Here is a 17,956-nt window from a genome sequence, read left to right on the forward strand (position 1 = left end):
CTCGCTATTTTAGCATCTTTGTTGCTAAAGCTATCTGTGGCTGGAGTTGTTTCTGAGTGCTTTGCATTGATGTGGTAAGATAAACCTGAGATGCTTCTGTGCGTATTTTTATCGGTAGATTTACCATTCATCGGATATGCTCTTCCGTTTTCACGTCTTCTTTCTGCTCCTGAACTTGCGCCACCCTCAACAGGAGCCTATCGGGTTATGGCAAACACGACAGCCAATCAGTGTCCACGGGATGTGATTTTTTGTTTTTTTAAGACCAAACAAGTCAAGCACAAGTGTGTTAAATGACCACGAGCATTGCAAAAATGTAAAAGACTGTCATAGTTTGACCCTCAGCAGAAGTTACAAATGTTGTTCTCCAAAATGGAAGTGATTAATATTCTCAATTAAATCTGCTGGCTCAGCTCAGGGAATATCACGTATTCCCCGTTTCTGTACCTAGAATAATTCATCCTACTTGCTGTGAGACAATATATAAAAATGGCTGGTGTCACATGTAATTTGCAGCATCAGCTTGAGCGTGCCGCAAGAGCGTCTCCCCATGGGCAACCGTGTGAAATAAATAGCGGGGCTGCTGATGAAGAGATCTCAAAAGTGTTTGTTGTGTTTTGGGACATAAGAGATTTATCTATTACTGCAAACGTGGATATTTCAATCTTGTAAATCTCGGGAGAAAGATAATTAAGTTACAACATTGTATAAAAAAAGAGGCATATATATATATATATATATATATATATATATATATATATATATATATATATATATATATATATACATATATATATATATATATTTATATATATATATATATATATATATATATATAATATCGTAAAAAATGTTGTGTTTGAGATTAAATGTGTCAAAAAATTGGCAACTAATTGATTAATGAATGATAATAATAAGTATGACTTAAAATTGTAGAAATAATTTCAGCATCTCAACGAAATCTCCTCTCAGTGTCTGACGACAGACTAATTATCATTTTCTTTCATCAAAATAAAACCTTTGTAGGCATTTACTTTGAAAAAACTTTTTTTTTTTTTTTTATGTTACCTATATCAACCTCAAAACCAACTAAAAAAAACGTTTTTGCCTTGTTCATTTGAAAAGTGTAATATTTTGGGAGGAAATTACAACTTTCTTTTTCAAACGGATTCATCAACTAAATAAAATTATCAATTGATTAGATTGTTTAGTACCCTCATATATAAATATATATATCAGTGGTTTTATTTTGCAAAGGAGTCACGAATGCAGTTCAAAACCGTTGCTTCTTGTCCTGTTCCAATCATTTTGCTCTTAATTTGAAAATCAAAAAATAAATGTGATTCTGCAGAAATCCTATTAAAATCTCACGTACCCCTTGAAGTGCCTTCACGTACCCCTTGAAGTGCCTTCATTTACACCTGGGGTTACTCGTGTACCATTTGAGAAGTGCCGCTTTAGATCACAGACTTCCTATTGATCTCTGATCCGCGGCGCAAGTAAATTCCATCCCTTTGAAACGGCCCTAGAATACGGCATGTTTTGCCGCAGTATGTGAATACCTTACTTTTCCTCCGCCCGCCAAGAAGAGATAACGTGCGCTGCCGTCGCATCCTCTCTGGTTCAGGCAGCACCGCGCGCATGTGCCCCTGCAGGCTACGAGAGATGTCACCCATGCACAATACTCACACGGGCCCCGCCCAGCGCTCATGCTCCGCCACGTGAAAGGCATCCTTGTCACGTGAAAGAAAGGCCGGCGGGCAGCCGTCGGCCGGCCGTCCTGCCGTTTGCGCCAAGCATTCCCTCCTCTCCCTCCCTCCCGCACGCCATCCAGACCTTCCTTGGGGTGTCTCAGGGCACCCGTTGATGGTTCGGAGCTGCCGAGTGGCAACTTGTGTCAGATCGCGGGAGCACGCGCTGTCATGGGGCATCCGGACGAGGATTTGGGAGCGTGACGACAGAAGATATTGGAATTCAAGTGGGCGATGGAATAAAAAAAATCATGAAGTGGAAGTCTGATAGGGGCAAGTCAGTTTACAGAAGACATAAGCCAAAAGAGTGAGGGGAAAGGAGGGCAAGAATTTTGGGTGTTTGAAAGAAGCTCTGCTGTTAGTCATCGCGTTTTGCATGTTTCCCCTCAGATACAAATGCAAATTCAACCCTGTCATTCGTTTTCATTATTATTATTGCCGCAGGGCCAAACAGAGGGTGACTTCATTCTCTGCCCTGACTTTATTTGGGGTTAAATTACAAGACCAAATTATTATGTATTATTTGGATGTCAAAAAATTGTATTTACCAAGTTCATGTTTTTCCAATCAAATCATTCCTCTTCGCAGGATCATAAGAGGCCATTTTTACCCTTTTGTTTGCTTGCTTGCTTGCCTACTTAGCGAAGTAATTTAGCTAACCTAAGTTAAGGTGCACAACCTCACTAAAATAAGTTAAACTAAGTGTTTTCAGCTCGAAAAAGTTAAGCTAAGTAATTCAGTTAAGCCAAGTCAATTTGCCAACATAAGACAAGTAGCTAAGCTAAGACAAACAATTAAGCTAATATAGGTTAAGCCAAATAATTTAGCTAAACTAAATTATGGCAAGTAATTTAGCTGGATTGAGTTACGATATATCTTAGAAGCTAAACAGTTAAGTATTAAATAATGCAAAACTACATTATGATAAGTAATTTAGCTAAGCGACGATAAGCTAAGTAATTTGGCAAAGCTAGTGAAGTTAAACAATTTAGCTAAACTAAATTACGACAAGTAATTTAGCTAGACTGAGTTACGATATATCTTAGAAACTAAACAGTTAAGCTAAGTAATAAATAATGCAAAACTAAGCTAAGTAATTTGGCAAAGCTAGCTGAAGTTAAACAATGTAGCTATGGTAACAAATCTAGCTAAGAACATGAGTAATTAAGATACATTAAAGTAAGTAATCGAGCTAAACTGTTCATATTTGTAATTTAGCTAAAACTTTAGTCATGCAATTTGGTAAGTGTAACTCAAGCTAGTTACATTAGCGAAGCTACGTTATGCTAAGTAGTTTATCTCATACTTTGCTAAGTAACGTTAGTTTTTGATCAATGCAGCGTTATCTTAAAATTTGAAGTATAAGAACAGGACAAACCACGAAATTTGGTGAATTTGATTGATAGTTAGGTAGATAGAATGGTCTGTATGTGCATCTAAATTCAGAACAAAAAGACAAAACCTTAGCCTGTTTCTCCACAGCACTTGAGCGGAATTCTCCTGTTTCTTCATTAGCATCGGTGCTACATCAGCATGTGACAGAGGCTGTAGCTCGGGGCCCGAGAGGACATGAACGCTGAACTGAAGTGGATTCGGGAGGGATTCTAAAACGTGTTACCTGTGTGTGCACGCATGCATGCTCGTGTGCTTCCTTGCCCTCAACTTGCTGCCTCCCCTGACCCAATCAATTCCGAAGCAGAGATGGGGGATCTCGGCTTTATGGAGTCTTTACGCTCCCCTGCATTACGAAGAGCCCCCATAAGATCTCTGATAGGTCAAAGGATGGCGTAGCAAAACATGGCCCATAAATGGATAAGATGAGGTGCACATGCTGCAATGGTCACTCCCTTTTTTTTTTTTTATGATACCAATTCAATCGCTTTAATCAAAAGTGCGGCAGGAAAGAGCCATTCGGAATCCCATCTAAAAACGGTTAAATTTTATCGGTTTGAAAATATTTTTACCGGTAGTGAGATAGTTTGTTGAGAGACAAAACCTGGCTATTCTTCACGTTAGAGTAATCAAACATCTGGATGGGAGCAGGATTTTGAAGCTGTAATGTGCACAGTGACCATCACAATAGCTTTCCCATTGCAAATGAGCTGCATTAACCCCCCCCCCCCCCCCCCCCCGCCCCCTTTTTTCATGTATTATTCAGTTTCTTCTTTTGCCCAAGAGTAGACTTAAAGCTTGCCGAAAGAGGAGGCTTAGGTATTTTTGCGTCAGAATTGAAAAAAAAAAAAAAAAAAAAAACAGCGTTTCAGAGAGGGTCCTGCAATCTTAATGGAAGTTCGATCTGTTAGCTTTTTAAGCAGCATTTTTGGGTTATCGCTTTATGAAAGCATCTTTGGAATGGTTGTGTGACTGTATTGAAAGTGTTAGTGTTCAAAGAAGTCATTTTCTTTTTTTCTTTTACCACGCCTAAATATTAGTTCCAAATTCCGAAACAATAAATCATGACAGTGTTTCAGGCATATTACTATACTGTTTTCACACTCTTCATTAGTATTATGAGTATAAAATTCTGCAATTAATTATAGTCAAAGTTAAAGTGTATTTTTTTTTTGTTTAATCATGTTAATATCATGTTTAAGCTGTAAACTTTGCTTTGCTGGTTAGCGTTTTTATCTGTGCTTGAGTTGTTGGGGGTTGGAAAACAAAAGTCAATCACACCTGCAAGTTGACACTGATTGGCTGTCATAATTTTTGGGTTGACCTGATAGGCTCCTGGTGTGGGTGGGAGAGCAGATTCAGGAGCAGAAGGAAAACGTGAAAATGGAAGAGCAAGTGACAATTGCCGCGCCGATGAATGATATTTAATTTAGATAAATTCTTCATAAGACAGAGCTCAAATTTAGCTTTCCACATCAATCCAAAGCACCCAGTTGTGTCATTCTTCTTTAAGATGGAAGTTAGTAAGCTAGCACTTGGGGCTCGTCTCAAATGATTACTTGTTACTTGCCATGTTCAAGAAATTGCGTTTACGTTTACTGCCGGCTATTTTGCTGCACAAAAGCACATTTTAAACAAGGGCCACACACCGATAAGCGTTTTCATCCTTGAAATCTCACCACTGTATATATTTTTAAAAATATCCCCCGTCTTTACTCTCCATCTTCGCTTTGCTTTACTATTCTTTCCTCCTTTGCGTTTGGGTCACCTGTGCTGATTTACTGTCAAATCTTCCAGGATTATCAGTAATCCCGCAGCAGTAAAATCTGTTTGCTGACAGCTGTGCTCGCTGTGACGCTATTACTGTTTCCTACACACACTAACACACACACACTGCCCTATATACCAGGAAAAGCCTGTCTTCCTCCACCAAAAAAGGAGGGGACATTAATTTTCCACCTTGGTGCACTCCACTGATAATCTACTGTGCTTTTTCCGCGATATTTTGTTGCATTGAACTGTAAAGACCGTATACATTTATGGATGAGGGCTTTTGGCAAATTTATTGTCGGCAAATAGAGATGATATTGAGTCTATCCTCTGCGGGCTTACCCTTATAAAGTCTTTTTGAGCTGTCTATATATTAGTATTCCTCGACATCACCCCTGACAGTTCGATACAGTGTAATATCGCCAAGCGGTCGCGTCCACTCTCGCTTTCATCGAACAGATTGGCCTTCGAATCGTAAATGAGCACAAATTTGATACAAAAATCATGAATGCGATCGATGCACTTGTCATCACTTAAGCAGATGGTAAAATAACGAGTCTGTGGTGCTCATTCTAAAGTAGTTTTTCCCAAATACTGATGGCAAACGGGATTTGCTTTTGCGCTGTCATGTAATTGCACATCTATGGCACCAGGTGGTGCTGTGGCGCTCTCGTTGTCTAAGCCTGCAGGGTTTAGAAACTTTAAATTGCTGTCAACATATTTTCAAAATCACATTGATTCGTGTGATTTAGAAAAAAAATAACGTAATATTTTATACCTTTTTCTTCAGGTTAAATTATTAGATATTGGTGTTAATGTTCTGGATCAATTTCCATTTACTATTATTTGTTATTTTTTTGTAAAAGTTTAAATTGGTCAAAAATGTTTCTAGTTTGGATATGCATCAACGTGTTTTTTATTTCAGGCACTTCAAGCTATTTTTTTCAGATTCAGAATAAGCTGTAACTTCTGTAAACCCCTTTAAAAGTTAAAATTAGCTAAAAATTTAAAGATAATGATCTGATATACAGTCAGTGCAGCGAGTGGGGGTAGGACAAAATGTTTTTTTTCTTTTTTTGCCAAAAATAATTAAGAAGCACTGATGTAAACTAACAGGGTTTTGAATGTTTGTTTGTTTTTTTCAGGTGGTGTACAAAAACAATGACATCCGTCTGGAACTCTCCCGCCTGGCTCGGATTGTTGACCCAAAAATGAAACTTCAGGGCGATGTGGTCTTTAAGTGTGAAAACGTCCCCACCCTTGAGCCCATCAACTTCGAGACCCCTGACTCCTTCCTGGCTTTGCCGAAATGGAACACCAAACGCGTGGGCTCCATCTCCTTCGACTTCCGAACCTCGGAGCCCAACGGCTTAATACTCTTCACCCACGGCAAACCTCAAGAGCGACGAGATGCCAAGTCACAGAAGACCAACAAGGTGGACTTCTTTGCTGTGGAGCTTTTGGATGGGATGCTGTATCTTGTGCTGGACATGGGTTCCGGGACCATCAAGGTGAAAGCTACGCAGGCGAAAGTCAATGAAGGCAGCTGGCATCATGTGGACATCCAAAGAGATGGTCGCTCAGGTAAGGAAGTTCTGTGAGCTCACACAAAACCAACACGATTGCGGGGGATCTTCTTTCATTTTGACTTATTTTTCACGCGATCAGAAAAAGGTGGGAATAGTCTCCGAATAGAAACCATTTTGGAAAGATTCACATGTCAAGCTCTGCTCCTGGAGGGTTAGGGTTTTCCAGTTCCAGTTTTCCAGGTTCCTCTGATTCAAATGATTAATTCATCAGCAAGCTTTGCAGGTGTCTATGGGGGTGAAGCATCAAAAACGTGCAGGATAGCGGCCCTCCAGGACTGGATTTTGACATATATGGATTAGATCTTGTGCATTCAGGCAAAGAAGGGCTGCGCTGCATCCTGGCATCCATTGAGATTATGCAGCCTTCTGGTTATTGCTATTAGCCCAGCAAATTTTAAAGTTGAAAGAACTGGGCAAAAGGTCACTCAAAACCTTTCAATTGGTGCCATGACCCGGATCCCAACTGGGGTTGGTGGGAAATGTACCTGGAGGCATTCCTTATGTCTCATTGGTTCTCAACTAGTCAAGTATCCTCAAATCAGCACAAAGCATTTTTGCATGAAAAACTAATATAGTATAATAATATATAAGAGAGAGAGAGAGAGAGAAGCATAATTTGGCATATTTTATTCTGACAATATGCATTGTTACAAAACTTACCAAAATAAAAGCAAAATATGTTATGCAGTGGAGTCACTATAACCAAATCTAGCAATAAGCCACTTCCTGTTCCAAATAAATGGCTCTTAATTTGAAAAAAAAAAAGAAAACTACTACTGGGAATACAGGGTACAAAATGTACAGCAGAAAGCAATTGAAACAACAAACCATCTGCTTGCATTGCATCTTTATAACGACAGCAACATCTTCGCAGCATTAACTCGCCTCCTGATTTATTGCAATAATAAATGACACTCCTCTCCAGATAGTGTCCATTTCTCCTCTCACCTCCATATGCAAGTTCTCTGATCTCAGCACATGGTCAAATACGCACAAATGAGTCCAACCACGATCGCTCTAGAGAAAAGGTGGCGGAAACCTTTGTTGCCTTAAGCTTCAAAGCCAAAGCAATCTCCGCATTAGGCGGGATACTCCGCAGAGCTGGGGCGTGTTAGTCGCCGCTGCAGCCTGTGGTATATATCAGGTTAGTGAAGCCAATTTAGCTGTGTGTCACAGTCAGCTGCTTTGATTAATCACCAGCCGTGCACCTCGTGAGATAGTGGAGAAGAAAGTGGGATTTTCACCGGGAAATCGAGGAAGGAGATAGAGGGATACCAAAGCGAGGCTTTGCTGAGAACAAGCACATAATTACACTTGTGGATCAAGTTAAATGTTACTTTCCAGAATGAACTTTCACACTTGCCGAAGAATTGAAGTATGTGTTTATAAAAGGTTTGACCTTTCAATCTTTTACTAGTGGAGGTAGCTGGAAGACAAACTTATTTATATAATATTACCAAATAGCAGACCAGCATCTTCGTGACCCCATCAACGCTGACCAATCGCAGAAATGTACCTTAGGGAGTCGAGACGCCGACCAATAGAAGACCGGCGTTGTCGTGACACGTTGCAGCGGAGGCAGTTTGACGCCAACAGAAAATAAGAGGAATTACCTAAAAGCGTCTCAGGAGGAGGCAAAACAACAAACTGTAGTTGATGTTAATCGTAAAGTAGGATAAATGCCTTAAAGAGGGGACTAAAAAAACAATTTTTTTTTCAAATTGTATAACTGTAAAATATTCTAAGACTTTATTTTTTTAGGTTTGAAAGAGAAGTGCACAACACTAAGTAAGTTTTTTTTTTTCATTCCCAAAATGCTTTGCGCAAGTGTGGGGGGGACTTGAACCAGAAAGAAGTCCAGACGGCACACAAGCTTACTTTGAAATCCAGTATAGATGAACCGGCTTTTGGACATTTCATCGATAGACTGTCTGGATAGTCTTTAAAGATGGATTTGTCTTCCTCTAGGCATCATCTCCGTAAACAGCCGCCGGACACCTTTCACAGCCAGTGGAGAAAATGAGATCTTAGACCTGGAGGGGGATCTTTATTTAGGTGGTCTTCCAGACAACCGCGTCGGTTTGGTCCTCCCAACCGAGCTCTGGACCGCCATGCTAAACTACGGCTACGTCGGTTGCATCCGGGATCTTTTTATCGATGGACGCAGCAAAGATATCCGACAGATCGCCGTGTCCCAGAACGCGACTGGTATCAAGTCTTCCTGCAGCAAAGTGACGGGAAAACAGTGCGACAGCAACCCGTGCAAGAACAGTGGGGCGTGTAAGGAGGGCTGGAACCGCTTCATATGTGACTGCACAGGAACAGGATTTTGGGACAGCACCTGTGAAAGAGGTAAGTCTCCTCTGTGTCTCAATAACGTTCTAAAACCGATACGCTAGAAACATTATTTCAAAGATGGCTGCAGCGAGGTCTATAGCGTTTTAGATGTTCTTGCATGTGCCTTTTAACAAAATGCGGCATACAGGTATCTGGAATAAGTACGGAAACAGACCCCAAAATCGAGACCGGTACGTCTTGTCATGCAAAAAATACGTCAGTTTAATAATTCTTTATTATGCCTAAACCTCGAGTCCGCCAGACGAGTATTACGGATTCATCAACACTTCACTTACAACGAAGTTATACCGGTAAATTTCAAATCTTCTTGTCTTGATTGACCTTCACTGAAGCCTCAATTAGCGCTCTGTATTGAAAACGTTCTCTCAATTCATTGCATCTCAGTGGCATTCGGTTAACTTTTGTCTGTTTTTCCAAGTCCGGAGGAATTGTCTCGCTAAGGCTCGTTACTTTATTGACAAATGCTCGCAAGACAAAATGCGAATCACAAGAAAAAAGACGGTTTTACACAAAGACATGCTCCCTCTAAATGTCACGAAAAATGCTGGCTACGCTTTCTCAAACGGCACCGATTTTTATCACGCCCATTTCCCCGTGTCTAGTCATAACAAGTTCAGTTCTCCAAGGTGCCGTATAATAAGGTACGGATCAATTGCAAACACCATGTGTGACTACACTTCTGTGGTGGCCCTGGGAGACCTCGCAATGCTTCAAAAACCTTGCAGGGGTAGCAAAACAATGCAGCATGAATAAATTCACTGAAATAGCTGTCAGTGTGAGCTCAGCAAAAACATTTCATTGATGTCTCCAAACATTAATGGCGATGAAAGAGTTCTATTTGATTTGTTATACCTGCAGAAACCCTGTTAAAATCTCTCATGAAGTACCTTCACTTACCGTTGTTTGCTAGCAGCTAGCATCCACTTTCGCACTTTGAATTCGCATTTTGAAACAAAATTGTTTTGGGGATGTTCTTTTTGTGACAGCGATTTAACCCCGTATCAAACTAGTATAATCTAGATTGTGGAAGGGCCAATTGGGAACACGAAAATCCAAGCCAAAGCTTGTGTCTGACCTTCCACGCACAGGAAGTAAACATTGAGGCATAAGTCCCTCAAGATCACAGTGTCAGTTTCAAGTCAACTTTCATGCCTGATCTATTTTCTTCCACCCACAAATAGATTGCTGCCCTGCGGTGATGGTTCTTGTGTTGTAGCGCATACGCTAGCTTCGTTCTTTGCTGATCCTTTTGATAGTTAGCGGGAATACACTTGAAACTCTTGGATAATTCCACATGGGCCTGGGTCAAATTGACCCAGGATGGTATTACTACACATAACACACTGATATTTGTCATATAAGTCACATAAGTCAAGCATCGCATTTTTTACTCTGTGAGTGGATTTACAAATAAAAAAGTGTTTTTACACTTGTATATCCCCATCTTGGGTCAAATTGACCCAGAGACATTATTCCTTATTCCTGTTCTAAAAAAAATGAACATATATCACCGGGTAAAACAAAATCTTGGATTTGGATAATACACATATCTGATGCATATGGGTGACTAAATACACTCCGGGTCAAAGTGACCCAGAGGAAGAGAGAAAGATTAAAAGTCGAAGTATCGTTTAAATTTTCCATTGAACACAAAGACATATTCATAATACTGTACAGTGCAACATTTGTTGAGACTCAATTTCGCATCATCTCTGCGTTTTGCTTCCAAATCATCTTCGACAGCTTTCATTGGATGTTTACTATCAACCTTTACCATTTTTTACAGGGCAGGAAGCTAAGTGTTAAGAGTAAAGCTTTAAACCCCCCTCAACTCTTGTCGGTGAAATTTATAGATTTTTACAGATGCAGGACTGCCGGCTTATGGAGGCATTGAAAAATTCTAGTCTGTTGCTTTCCTCTGCGCAGACAAATTGAGACGTCACTGTAAAATATAATTGGAAGTTAGAAGAAAGCAATACTCCATCTTAGTCACTTCGTAAAAATTAGAAAGCCTTTATGTTTACTTTTGCCAACGGCAGTGCAAATTGAACGCGCATTTTATGTTCTGTAGAACAACACGACGGAAGATCCTTATCGCCGGTCAAAAACGCAACTCATAAACGAGAGAACGCTTTGAAAGATAAGACAAAAGCTATCTCAGCAACAGTCTCGAGATAACGCGTTCCTAAAGCTACGCAGCTAATAAGTTAATACATCCACGCTTTTAAACCGGGACAAGAAAATCCATTTCACAAAAAAAAAAAAATAATGAGTTCACTTCAGACCGATTCACACCTAAAATCAAAATCAAGCTTTCCAGGACTACTCGGGAGAAAGAAAATCGGAGTAGCTCTTCCAGAAAAATGCTAAAGCATCCATAATGAATTATAAAGTAGTGTACCGTATTTTCCGCACTATAAGGCGCACCGGATTATAAGGCGCACCCTCAATTAATGACATATTTTCAAACTTTTTTAATCACAATATAGTAGTACTCAAAGTAATAACAATAAAAACTCAAATAATAACTCTAAACTCTATAATAACTTAATGTCAATATGAGCAACCTTGTTCAACTGTAAACACACAAAAGAAACAGGTGAAGTTTACTTTATCAGTTCGTTCCCCATCTACCAATCCCAATCTCAATATTGATCCATATATAAGGCGCACCTGATTATAAGGCGCACCATCAGCTTTAAAAAAAAAAAAAAAATGAGGCATTTAGGTGCGCCTTATAGCGTGGAAAATACGGTAGTGTGAATACTTTTTCTCCAATTCTGACCCATACACACTGTCCTTCCTCACTACAAAATGTAATATGATGAGCGGCCAGAGGCGGCGCCAGAAAAACAAGATCAAGCCAAACAAAGTACAAATGAAGACCAGATCTATAACTGTTACAGGATAAACTAAATCCATTTAAAACATCGTTATTCCGGGTGCGGCCTGTTTCCAGTTGATCCATGGACCAGTACCGGACGGCGGACCGGCGCTTGCAATTCTGGACTATATTTCTTAATAAAGCCATTGGGAGAAGATTAGATTCATACTTTTCCATTACAACGCACAAGTTCAATAATTCTTGCAGCTCACCAATTTAGACATTCCTGCATAATTATTTATTCCGCATTGAAATTCACAGAAAACGTCTCTTGCTATTTTCTGTGCTACTATGCTCACAATTCTAAAGCTGGCCTCGTAACAATTAGCAGTAAAAGTTTCTTAATGATTCTTTGGGCTTTTAAGACTCCTACGACATTTAATGAACCTCGCCAACAGGCTTGTTTAAATAACTTCAACCTTGGTATTATTTAAAGTAAAATTTACTGGCTCCTGATTGCAAATATTTGCTGCCTTCGCCATTTTGTCATCTAATCAGAGCTGACCTTCGGGTTGAAATGGATTTACATTCGCAGTTGAGAATTTGCTCCACATTCCCTGTTGGGAATGTGTTTAGTGAAATAAATATGTTTTCTGAATAAATATAAGACAGTGAAGGATTCACTTTCAGTCATTTCTAAATGTATTTATTACGATTGGATTTTTCGTAATGGGTCTCAATTGACAGCTAGCGAGGTACCTGTATATTAGGGGCGGAGAAAAGCTAAGGCTTTTGTTCTGCAAACACAGCACTACTCTAGAGCAGAGGTAGAGGATTCCAGATTCAAACGGTCGAAAATCATCATCTCCCCCAGTGTGAGTGCTCGCCAGGAGTTGTTTATGGTAGTTAGGTCACGCTGGTCCTTTTTTGCCGAATCATGAAGGTGTTTGTACTGGCGAAGTTCCATAAGCAATCAAAGTCTTAACATTGCCTTTGCCCCCTGCTGGTAGGATGACTGAAAGTGCTTGATTTGACATGGTTTTTTAATGTTAATATTGCAGAGGATCATCTTAATTAATCATGGAAACCCATTTAGTGATCTTGATTAAAATTCAATTAATTTTGAAGCCCTAGGTTAAGGAATATAGCAAAATGGCAGGATTCTACACCAATTTTTTTCCACTAGGTGCAGGGTTAGCCAGAGTGTGACAAAGGGGGTTCTTGGTCACATCTGGCAACTCTCTAGTTCAATGCCTGGGTGTATGTCAAGTTGTATTGTATTCAGCAACTTCAGATGGATTGCGTAACGTCAAAATAAAGACATTGAATGTCTTGCAAAGGAGTCACACAATTCCACAAGAAGTTGCCTCATGTTCCAATTAATTTGCTCTGAATTAGAAAATTGTTCTGTTCCTGTCACCCTCCGAATCTCAGAATCAATCTGAAATTTCTAAAAACCTTCACTCCAATGTTGCTGTATATTCTCCCTTACACACACGCACGCAGAGCACACACACGCCTACCTCGGCATGTCTCGTCTGTTTTATTCCACCCCATGAGAGCAGACAGCAGCAATGATCAGAGGTGTGCTGCCGTGGCACAAGAACACTCATCGTGTCTGCAGGCGAGCGAGCCCTTGCTTTTGCGTAATAGGTTTAAACTCTCAACACCCGACACTGACGTTCATGTCGCTAGAAAATTGATAAAATACTGCGAGAATAATGTGGGTGAAAATGACCAAAAAATTGTCAAAATTCTGCATGAAGGGTTAAATGCATTTGGGCTCTTACATCTTATAAAATGACATACATTATGTCTATATATATATATATATATATATATATATATATATATATATATATATATATTGTTGAGTCTGAGATTACATATCTTTGTAGTGTATGACGTGATGATGACATTTTAACACATAGCCATTAACTGGTCCCTACCGCCACCTACTGGTTTGAGGTGAAACACAAGTCAACAAAGAATTTTCTGTTTGCCGTCATAGTTTGACCCTCGCTCAACGGAATGTTGCAAAAATCGCAGGAAAATCAATGTCATAAATCCTATTAAAATACATCTCAAAAATTGTAATTATAATTCATTTCAATAATTCAGTAATTATAATTCATAAGTCATTTGGACAATGACTATTTTTGTACACAAAATCTCACACGTCCAGCTACAATCTTTGATACAGTTCTAGTTTTTCTTTGGACAACATTGACAAAAAGATTTACACGTGTGTGTTTTTAGCTCCATGCAGGAGAGTGATAGTAGAGCTCTGACCTCTCATCTGTGCAGTGACTGAGTGAAGAGCCGTGCCAAAACTACTCCTACGGTGCCGATTCAAATAAGGCTGTTGCCTGTCAGCAGCCATAACAGGCACACATTGAAAATCATCAAAAAAAAGCAACTAACTCAAAATAAAGCAGACTGGAGCGCTATGGTTTCAGGGCACAATAATACACTTCTATGCAATTGCCTCCAGAACAATGTTGCGCCTGTGGAATTGATTTTTTATTTTTTATATTATTGCAACGATTCTTTTCTCTCCTTTGAAACGGGGTAGTATTGTAATATCTCCACAAATGACTCAAATTGCTCTTTTTTTTTGGACTTCACACAATCAGGATTTTTGGGGCCGATCAATACGTTTAAAAGTACCAGATCACAAGATTGTGTAGTGTGCTGTATGTAAATCGGTATTATTAAAATAAATTGTGATCAACAGCCATAATGAAAGCAATTTTAATCACGTTAATCTAAATTTTTATGCAGCAGGTTTCTTATGCTTTTGTTGGTTGGTTTGAAAACAAAAGTCCATCACACCCTGTCGTGGACACCGATTGGCTGGCGTTGTCGGAGGAAGTACAAGGATGTCGCAAAAAATGAAAAGCATATGAAAATTTAAATATAACTAAACAAAAACACCCCAATGGCACCTTAGAAAAAGGTGGAGTGATATGCATTATTTTACGGAGTTTGCATCATAAGTTTAGCCTAACATATCAATGCAAAGCACCCATTTTAATAATTATCAAAATCAAGCTTTAAAATCACAGTTCAACAATCCAACTACAAAATGGGGAATGTCGACTGTATTTAACAAAGGGGTGTCTAAATAAAAGATTAATTGCAATCGATGAATAACAGTTATAGTGTTGTTGTTTTTTAATTGCGTTAATCTAATTTTTAATCTCTAAATAATTTGTTTCTTTATATTGATTGGATTTGTTTTTATGCTTGGGCTTCTTGTGCTTGGGTTAATGGCAAACAAAAGCCAATCACACAAGTTCACTGATTGGCTGTCGTTGTGTTTGGCATAATCTGATAGGCTTCAGTTGTGGCATGTCTTCTTTTTACGAATGAGTGAAGAAGTTTAGACTACCACATCAATGCAAAGCGCCAAGCTTTATCATTTGTGAGAGAATTGGAGTCATTTCCACTCATTGATCGCTGGGCTGATGATGACAGCTGATCACAAATTTTGTATTACATGGCAACTATTATATTATTATTATATAATATGAAGCCGTTTTTAAGCGGATCATTTCCCTTTCTCTCGTCTTTGCAGGACTACTTGAAGCTTAACTCATTTTGGTTATTACGTGAAAAGGTTACCCAAATGTTATTCCCCATCCGGACATCTCGAGCATGAGCGAATATTCACAGCGCGCTCGAGTTTAAGCGGCGACATTAATTCAAGGCTACAGGGAGTCATCCATTGACTTCGCCGAGGAGATTGTTGTCTCGGAGAGCCAGCCAATCTGCCATTCAGCTTTCTATTTGTAATCTGCGCGAAGGTCCATTTGCGCGCAAGGCTTTTAGGAGTCTGGATGTGTTGTGCGGCTGATAAAGTAGCCCAATGAATCAGGTAAACAGGCCTGTAATGAAGTGTGTCTGTCTGTGTGCGCGCCAGCCTCGCAGCTAGTTTAGTTTTTGTTGTTTCGCGGCGCGGTTGTCTAACACGCAGTTGCGCAAGCGCGCTCGGACACAAAGAAGGGAACGGAACGAGCGCAGACGCACGAAACCACTGGAGACAGATTGGATTGTGTCTAATGCATATTGCATTTTTCCCCGACAAGATGCCTCCGCCCACGTACAGTAAGCGGCGGTGTTTTCCGAGCGCAGAAGGCTCCGGGCCAGAGCTGATGGCTGAAAATGGCTTCGGCGCAGATCAGTCCACAACGCCGCTTTTTCCTCTTCATCTTTCACTGCGGGGAACGGACTTTGCGTATACACATGGTCACGCCACAGGAAGCGGGGGCTTCTCGCTGCCATTTTTTTCCATGGATGATTTCAAACCGATTTTCTTTGATTTAGCCCCTGGCAACTGGGAAAACTCATATAAATGTGTATTTTTTTTTCACTATAAAATAATCAATATTAATCAGTGTTATTTTATATTTATATTGTATATAAATTATAAAACATTTTTTGTGGAGACGTGGTTTTTTTTTTTTGGTAGAGGCATTTTTCGTATTCATAAAATTGATCATACAATACCTCTACAGCTACAATAATATTAATAATAATAACAAAAAACCTTTACACAAGGACGAATCTGAGTCACCCCTTTTTTTCAAAATTTATATATATATATATATATATATATATATTTTTTTTTTATATACATTTTAATATATTCATAATATTGATCATACAATAGCACTACAATTACAACAATAACAATGATAAGATAATATAATAATCCATAATCATAATTTTTTCACATATTCAAATCTGAGTTCCCTAATTTTTTAGACATTTCCAAAAGTCATTTTAAGATTGTATTCATGTTATTGGTCATACAATACAACCACAATAATATTAATAATAAGAATAACATATTTCTTTGCACATGTATGAATCTGAGTTCCCTGATTTTTCAGAATGTTTCAATATTACTTTCAATATTGTATTAATTTTATTGATCTTCCAATACCACTATAATAATAATTATAATAAAAAAAACAAAAAAAAAACTTTTGCACAAGTAGGAATCTTGTCACCTAATTTTTTTTTAGGATGTTCCAATATAATCCCAAAGTCACACTGTGACAATGTATTTTGGGCAGAAACAAATTTAAAACTACTGATGGACGCGAAGCTTCATGAAGCGCTTGTGATATGTTTTGGACTCCTCTCGAGATGGCACTCTGAGTTCAAAGAAGCAGAAAAAATTTAGGACATTTCCTCTGCACTTGTGTTTATTTTTAAACCAGGAGCACCATCTACAGGAGTAAAAGAATAACACAGGTGCTTCATGAAGCTTCATTTTCCCATTAGTACCTTAAAATATTTTTATACTGCAAGCATTATCATAATTACATGACGCTAGATCGCGTTAGCTTCCTGTGAAAACTAATGGAACGTTCCCCCACTTGCTCTGCTACTTTTTAACGTCAGTCTTGATCCCAGTTTTCATAAATCTACTTCAAATAATAATAATCATCTTAATAATAAGACTGCGGGAACACATTTGCTCACACTCACACAATACACACACACAAACACAGCTTTTTTCAAGTCAACCTTTTCACCGGGAATCCAGTGTGAAACCTGTTATTGATGTCTGCCAGCTTACAACACTTAATCTTGTAACCTGGCAATGAAACTAAACACCTTGGAGCTTGCACTTGAAATGTGAGAAAGGCAACGCGTTTCTCCAATAAGCTGCCACCGTCTCCACCTCTTAATAGCCCGTAAACAATCTTTAACAATCGCAATGGTGGAGGAGTACTGAACATTCAGGTTACTTTACCAACGTTGCACTTCAGAGTTGTGTTTTTATATATATATATATATATATACAGTATATATATATCACTACTTGGCACCTCCACATCATGGATTTTATTTATTTTTTTTGTTAAGGGGGCAGGGGGGTATTTTGCAGAGAGACGTTCTGTGAAGGTTTCCTGCATGCCAAACAGATGAGGTAACTATAAATGCACTTGCTCCAGACACTCCTCGGACGTCCAACTACTGCAGTAGATCTTCAATTATTAAACCTTATACAGTAACTTTACTGTAATCACTTCCCATCCCTTTGTAGTATCACGGAGAGCTGCGGTTATATTAGTGGCGCCCGGAATTCTGATCAAAGTCAAGCCTGTAGCTGACCAAACATGAATAATAATCAGAGTTTACATTTGAAATTCCAATTTATGACAAAAGAAAGCTAGGTAAGAGATTTACAACGCTCCGGTGAAGCCTCTGCCGATGCTACTTTGCAGTTTTTCACTTGTCGAACTCCAGTCTGT

At 39.1% G+C, this 17,956-nt stretch overlaps 1 protein-coding gene across 12 annotated transcripts in view; it reads left to right on the forward strand.

Annotated features, from left to right (window-relative positions):
* Window positions 1-17,956, forward strand: part of nrxn3b (neurexin 3b) — a 257,192-nt gene that overhangs the window by 68,179 nt on the left and 171,057 nt on the right. For all 12 annotated transcript variants that reach the window (XR_015863763.1, XR_015863764.1, XM_088402884.1 and 9 more), the window contains 2 exons: window positions 6,059-6,497; window positions 8,471-8,854. Coding sequence is in view for 10 of the 12 variants with exons in the window: in XM_088402884.1 (XP_088259010.1) it covers window positions 6,059-6,497; window positions 8,471-8,854 (823 nt within the window). In the remaining 2 variants the exon portion in view is untranslated. The remainder of the gene's footprint in view (window positions 1-6,058; window positions 6,498-8,470; window positions 8,855-17,956) is intronic.

Source organism: Hippichthys cyanospilos, chromosome 20, assembly GCF_059441005.1.
Source record: "Hippichthys cyanospilos isolate Australia breed blue-spotted pipefish chromosome 20, RoL_Hcya_1.0, whole genome shotgun sequence".
NCBI classification, from domain to species: Eukaryota; Metazoa; Chordata; class Actinopteri; order Syngnathiformes; family Syngnathidae; genus Hippichthys; species Hippichthys cyanospilos.